A 7814-nucleotide genomic window follows, 5' to 3' on the forward strand; every position below is an offset into this window, starting at 1 on the left:
GCCATTGCAAGATATACCTCAATTGTGGACTTTATTAAATACAAAAATGAAATGAAATGTGAAAAAAAAAATTAATTATAATAATTGAAAATAAAAATTATGAATAAATATATAATAATTTTGCAAAAAATTATAGTGGTTTTAGTTTGCTATTATTTTTCACAATTTGATTAAGAAACGTTTGCTTTGCTGTCTGCAGCAAGACTGCAAAAACTACTTGTTTTTTCAGTGATGACAATATAATAAAGATATTGTAAATTTGTATGCATAATGAGTATATGTTGTTTTTTAAATCTCCAAAAGTGGACATTTCTAGATTTTTTCTTAATTATTATGATGAATGTTGTACACCATTCTCCATCTTGCTCTAATCAAACAACTTACAGTTTGAATCAAATGAATATTAAGCAAAATAAGAATAAACGAATCAGTATTAAAATCAAAATGCTATCAGTCGTGTTAAATGTTGCTGTACACATAGCAAGAAATGTAGAACAAATAGTTGGCATTCACCAAGAACATGATAACAACAATCACAAAAGTTGAAGCTTAGGATAACCACCCCTTAGAAACAAAAAATACTACTTGTCATTTTTTTTGACTTGTCATTCGATTTCAGAGATACTACTTAAATGAAACAGGATAAATCTGAGATCAAAACTTCAAAAAAACTAAAACAAATTTCAGAGAATGTTGTGCAAGATAACATTTTGAAAGTTTTAAGGTAAAAGGCCTACAATATGAAAATATATTTGAACGAATTATCCTTTATTAATCATAAGGCTCAATTTACAAAAGCTTTTCTAAGTGAAACCCCCAAGCACTTACCTCACTTGCAGAAGGCCCAGATTGTGTGAGCTCCTCTCTAACAAGGTCCCCTGTCGCAATGTGAGGAATTCCTAGAAGACGAGAAAGCCTGCTGGCATATGTTCCTTTACCAACTCCAGGACAACCAAGAAAAATCCACTGCATACTTGTCGCTCTAGTCTCCCCTTTCATAAGCGAGTTATTCCATGAATCCCTATCCACCCCTACTATGCCCCATTGATTATGTGATTTTTGGGATGCCAAAGAAGAATAGCATGCCCGAGAAAGCACTCTCATGAGGCCATTCATTTTTGCCATCACTGAGGATGCTAAGTTACCGGTACGTCTAGGTTTTGACCTGGATTCGGGTACGATTCGAATCAGATTCGGATTCGAACTGGAATCCCTGTGGAATCGAACAGGGTTCCTGCATTTGCCCTCTGAAACGTATCCGCGTTTTCAACCATGAATCCCAACGTATTTGGAATGACGTGGCGTTTATTTTTCGATTCTGTGGCGTTTTTGACGAGTCAATGTCGAATGTGGATTTCGAGGGGTTTTTTTAGAACAGATGCAAGCATAGACGACGCAGCAAGGCGACGCACAACGAGGGCAGACGAGGGGAGGTGACGCACGATGAGGTCAAATGAGGGCAGACGAGGGCAAAGTAGCCACCTCCCAACGAAGATTCACTCTTCCATCCATTCGAATAGCTTCTTCCCGACGGAGATAAAACCAAAGATGTGTTCGACCGAAGTGTTTTAACTTTAATTTTAGGTTTATAATTTACTAAAATTTTATTAAATTTAATATCGTTTATTATTATTATTAACATTAAGAAGCTTACAATTATTTTAATGAATTCTATTGTTTATTAAATTTAAACTTAAATTAGTTATATTAAATTATATTAATTAATATTAAATTAAATATTATTTAATATTTATTGTTAATTTAATTATTTTTATTATTATTATACATGTGTTATTTTATGAATGACCTAATAAGTAGTATTTATATTAACAGGTTTTGAAAAATAGTGATAGGAATATAGTTTTACTTTTATTTTGTTAATATTTATTATTAATATTTAACATGTTTAAAAACTCAATAATATCAAATAACTTTATATTAATATGGTATTAAGATAATAGTTCATAAACTTATAAATTTAATATAATATAGATTTATATTATTATGACATTAAAGTTTTAGGTATTAAATATGTATATATTTATGATTTCATATGTTTATTAAAGAGGCGTACCCAAAACGTACCCAACCCCCTCCAAAAAAATTGACGTATCAGCGTATCGAAACTACGTACCTGTACTCGTATCCGTACCCGATTCGGTAACTTAGTGAGGATGAAGTGGCCAGCACACAGTTAAGTGGATCTACAATCACAAAGAAAATTAGCCAATATTTTTGAGATGCTTGCATTCCTGTTATACAAGAGCATTGTGTATCTTTTTTGTTATATGCAAAATCAGAATAAAACAAATAATAGCATGTGAGGAAGGCTTATGACAATAGGTCAATCTTACTATGATTGGTATAAGCTGAAAAATAGACTATTGCCCGTTTCTTTGCCAACTCAATCATGCTATCACTACTAATGCTTTGAGATTTCTGCAATTAGCATTTCAAATTATGTAACTGGATACAACTGTTGATTCCTTTCACTTCCCAATGTTTCAGGTCTACATGTGTTACCTATGAGCTCTTATGCTCTGAAAATTTAACATTATACAGGTGACACACAAAAGGTCTACTGAAATTCCGTAAGGTTTGTTTTTTTAACACATCAGCAACATTTGCATTACAGTAAACAACAGAAACCTGAAGTTTTTTTTTTTTTCAAATAGCATGTTTTGCAACTAAATATTTGAGGCGTATCAAAATCTGCATCTAGAAAAAATAACTAATGGAGCTGATAATAAAAATAGAAGATACAAAGTGTTTCTTTCATGTTGAGTTTCTTAAAATGCTAATCACTCTATAATTCAATGTATCCCTCAAGAAAACCTCATTCATCTATCCTCATGTCTATACTGCCTATAACGTGTCCCATTGCAGAAGCTTCAGTGCATTTGGACAGAAGTCTCACTCACCAATGCCTGTGTCAACCACTTTTTCAACTATCTTTTGCAGCACAAACAACCTTGTCGGTATCCTACCAATCTTTCTAGCTACTAATTTCCTTCAAATTCTTGGGAAAAACAAATGTTGTGCTTAATAAACGGAAATCATCCAAGTCTGTTTGTCTCAACCCCCAAAAAGTGGTTGTCAAATATAAAGAATGAACTAACTGACATTCAACAACTTCCAGTCCAGGCATGGAATATACTAGAACTGAAGTCAAACATACTCGAAGTTCTACTTGCTATCTGCCACAGATCTTTAAACCCAATGGAAATGATCATGCTTAAGATTATTGCTCAAGTTAAATCTTAATAGAGCATGTGATTGCAGCAGCCACCAATGTCATTTGCAAAACAGCCAATAACAAGTGATATTCCTTTTTGTCCTGGCAGCAGAGCTTCAGTCTCACCTACAAAGCACGGCATGGAATTTGAATTCGAACAATGCAGCTCTTAATGTTAACTCGCTTCAAACATGAAGTATGCCACAAAAGACTCTAAGAATTATAAAACAAAAGTGCAAAACAGTTAAACCATTCTTGTCAAAGGCCCAAATCCCCTTGCAGTTTGATCATGAATTTTCCCTAACTCCCTAGCTTGACATTCCTGGAAGTCAGCCTTGGGTTATTCCTCTAGAACTATAGGAGGTGAGCTTGACGTTCCTGGAAGTCAGCCTTGGGTTATTCCTCTAGAACTATAGGAGGTGAGCTTGAAGTCCCAATAGAATGGTGTTGTTGGGACAAAGAAATTGGATCTTTGGTTGTAGCCTTTTATGAACTCCCATCAACTTGCACCAATAGAATAGCTCCCTTGTGAAGGATGACGAACTTGGATCGTTGGTTGAACGCTATTATGAAGTCATCCCATCAACTTGCAACAACCAAATGGCATTGTTGCCAAGGATGATGAACTTGGATCTTTGGTTGCCAACATTTATGAAGTTGTCCATATAACTTGCACCAACAAAATAGCATTGTTTCAAGAATTAAGAACTTGGATCTTCAGTACTAGACTTTTATGAAGTTGTCCCACCAACTTGAACCAACAGAATTGCATCATTGTCAAGTAGATCTATTGGCAAAGCTTGATTGCACTGCCATACCTTGTCATCAATATGCACCACTAGAATGATGTTATGCTCAAAAATAATCTCAATAAAGAAGTATGGCTTGTAGACACAAAGGTAAATTTAAGTCAATTTTGAATCATTTGTTTTTGTTAGTAACTTTTTGTATGGGATAGTGGCTGCTCAAAATTAACACACCAAATTTACTCTGAAAATTATTTAAATTAACTTCCCCCGAGTCTAAATACATTCTAAATTTATTTCCATAAAACTTCTTCCTTTGCTCACAAACTGAAAACCATGTCCAATATAAAGCTACTAACTCATAAAAATAACTGATAAAATGACAATCAAAACACTCCTAAATTAAGTCACCTACATGCAGTCTTTCTTCTCAGTGATTGAATCTAAAAAAACAACTAAAAAGTAGGCAAATTAATTAGCATATCATGCCACCAAAAATAGCTTCTTTAAGCTCCAAAAAATCCTACTCAAACTACTTATAAATTAAAAAAAATTAATTTCGCTTTCTAAAACAAATATGAGGCTGCTATAAAATTTACAACTAAAATAGAACTATTATTAGCTTCATCCATATTAGAATAATATCTTTCTCTTTGTGTTATTAATGGTTATTTAAGTTGTTTCTAATTTCGCCTCTAGTTAACGATTGTTTCTTTTAGAAACATCGTCTTTGTAACTCTATTTAAAGGAGCTTTGTCTCCTTGATTAATTGAACAACATCAATTCTTTGAAATCCATATGCTTTTGCATCTGTATTATGGTATCAGAGCAGAGAATTAAATTCTTTTTAAATTTCTTTGTTATTCTAAAAATTTTCGAAAGGAATTTTTTAGAAAAAATTTCAAAAGTGGTTTGCTTCCAGTTCGCGGATTTTTTTTGCCGCAAATCGCATAGCGTGTCTTTGCCCTCGATCCACGTCTATTCTCCACATGTTTTTGCTCAATCTAGTTCATTCACGACCGCCTAGGGTTTCTGCAATTTTCAACTGGGGTTTTGACCCTTCAGTTCAAGTGGAAATTTTATTTTGGTTGCAGATTCATGGTGGGTTTTTCGAGACCTCGACTGGGTCATCGTCAGATTTTTTGGGGTGCATCATTTTCCGTGCCTCAATTTTTGAGCCGTTAGATCTGCATTCTAATTTTAGATTCTTGGTGGGTTTTTCAAGAACTTTTTTGGGTTGGTCTCATTTTTTCTAGGTGCCTCATTTTTCGTACATTGAATTTTGTGCCAATGAATTTTCCTTGGAATTTGTGAATGTACTTGTTTCACATTGAACTTCGTACCTCGAGTTTTGTGCATTCAACATCTTCTCAGTACCTCATTTTTTGTGCCTTGAAAAGCGTGAAGATGGCTTATGGGCATCGATGTTTGTTTCGACTTTTAATATTTTTATACCTGAAAAAAATTCTAATAGGTTTTAATATTTTTTTCTCTTAAAAAAATCTGGGGGTTTTAATAATTTTGTCCTCAAAAATTATCTGTGGGCTTTTAAATATTTTTTGTTCTTGAAAAAAATAATGAGAGGGTTTATGATTTTTTCCTCAAAAATTGTACTTTGTTGCAGTTTGTTTTTAGTCACACCTGGAGTTGTTGTGCGAACATCTGCACTAGTCTCTTGTTTGCAATCTATTTTGAGCATCTTGCTCATCTACAATAGTTTGGAAGGTTTGTCGATTTTTTCCTCAAAATCGTGACAGTTGTTCTTGGTGTGTCTCTAGTTACAGGGAGGAACAGTTCTCCAACATCAGGTTGAACGGTTGGTGTTGTTTTGGGTATCTCCAGAAGTTCTGCAGTTTCTGAGAGAGTCAGTGGCAGACTCATCTCAAGTGGCAGAGTTAGTGGCAGGGTCTTGTCTTCTATTGCAGCGTGTTCTAAGGAGAAGGGGGCAACCTTCTCTGTTATTTCTCTTGGTAGTTAGAACAATGACCATTAAGGGAGGGTATTAGAATAATATCTTTCTCTTTGTGTTATTGATGGTTATTTAAGTTGTTTCTAATTTCGCTTATAGTTAACGATTGTTTCTTTTAGAAAGATAGTCTTTGTAACTCTATTTAAAGGAGCTTTGTCTCCTTGATTAATTGAACAACATCAATTCTTTGAAATCCATATGCTTTTGCATCTGTATTAGTCCAAAACACCTAGAATTGTAGAATATATTGAGACATCTTCAGCAATAATTATCTTTGTCTTCAACAACAGCTATCTATCATTTTCAAAAGCAACTGTCAGTTATCTTTGTTAGCAACAAAAATGTCTTCAACGACACCAACAATTCAACTTCAAAATTTCTCCTAACTTCATCGGCATTCTGTTGTTTCACATTAGAATTTCCTATAGTGTTGTCTCCAGTTGTTTGTTTGGGTATTAGCAGTGTGGTTTTACAGTTGTGATCTGTTCCTTGGTTGCGTGTGATTTGCCTTGTGTTGAAGTGTTTTTACTTGCACATGTTAAATGGCACTTAGAATGTGACCCAATTTCTGTTTAGAAGTTTCATTTACACACTCTCGAAAAGTGTTGTGCAAAGTTGCTGCCCAAGAGACATAAGATTAACAAGGATGTATCTGTTGCTTGTTTCTATTAGAATAATATTAGATTATTTATCGTATAATGGTCATTTTATGTCTTTTAGGAATATTTAGTTTATTAGGTAGTTTCTATTTTTCTACGTCAATGAAATAATTTAGAATGTTTCTCTTTTATCTTCAGTTGTCTTCTCTATATAAGGAGACTACGTGCATTCAGCATTCTTATTTCTTTGAATTCTCATGCATGTGTTTGTTGATTTATATTGGAGTAGTCAAATAATACTAGCGAAGAAATATCTTTTATGACGCCAAATTAAATAGTTGACCTTTCATATTTGGTCGTAAATCTTGAAGTCTTCAATGTGAATACTTTTGGTGGAATTGTGCACAAAGTGAGGATTTTGGAATAAGGGAGTCGGGAGGTTTTGCTCACATGAAAGTTCTTGATATGAAGATTATAACTTTGTTAGAATACTAATTCCTTATATTCTTAATGGTCAATATTGTATTTATTATGTTTACAGTACCAGGTACTTAGAAGTAGGTAGCTTATTTAATAACTACAGTGTTTTTGTAATTTATATAAATGTAACTTTTCCTCAAATAAATGAATGAAGTTTTTACCAGTTCATTTTGCTGAACATGGTATCAGACCTTGGTGACTAAAAATTTGGTCTTCTAAAATTTCGAAAGGAATTTTTAAAGCTTTTGAAGATCATTTTTTTCTGCTCTAAAAATCACGAATTTTTTTTCTAAGGAAAATTCAAGGGTTTTTGTTTTTTGATTTTCGTGAGTCTTTCTCATGAAAAAACAAAACCCTTCTTTGCAAATTCGTGGTTTTTTTTTTCTGAGGAAAAAACGAAGGTTTTTACCGAGGAAAAAACGAAGGTTTTTACCAGCATCGGCTCTTCAAAACCTGCGATTTTTTGATAGGATTTTCTATGCGAAGGGTTTGTGTTTTTCGTGCCTGTTTTTTTTTCGCAATTTTCGCATCTAATTTTTTGGGTATCCTATACAAGCCGTATTTTTTTGGGGGGTTCTTTTATTGCGCAAAAAAAGGTTTTTTCTACAGCTAGGGTTTTTTAATAAAAACATCATAAATCTATCACCTGGGTTTTTTTAGATTTTTCATATCTAAATTGGGTTGCCTTCAGATTTTTCTGGGTGCATCATTTTCCATGCCTTGGTTTTTGAGTCCGTGTATTTGACCCTTCAGTCAAAAAATTATTCTAATTACAGATTCCTTGT

General features: G+C 33.4%; 1 protein-coding gene across 1 annotated transcript in view; it reads right to left on the reverse strand.

Moving 5' to 3' along the window:
• The window catches only part of LOC131029414 (probable adenylate kinase 6, chloroplastic), a 63370-nt gene extending 61829 nt beyond the window's left edge, over window positions 1–1541 (reverse strand). The window contains exon 1 of the mRNA XM_057959889.2: window positions 829–1541. Coding sequence (XP_057815872.2) covers window positions 829–1125 — 297 coding nt within the window. The 5' untranslated portion in view covers window positions 1126–1541. The remainder of the gene's footprint in view (window positions 1–828) is intronic.
• Window positions 1542–7814: the final 6273 nt, after the last annotated feature.

This window comes from Cryptomeria japonica, chromosome 7 (genome assembly GCF_030272615.1).
Source record: "Cryptomeria japonica chromosome 7, Sugi_1.0, whole genome shotgun sequence".
NCBI lineage: Eukaryota > Viridiplantae > Streptophyta > Pinopsida > Cupressales > Cupressaceae > Cryptomeria > Cryptomeria japonica.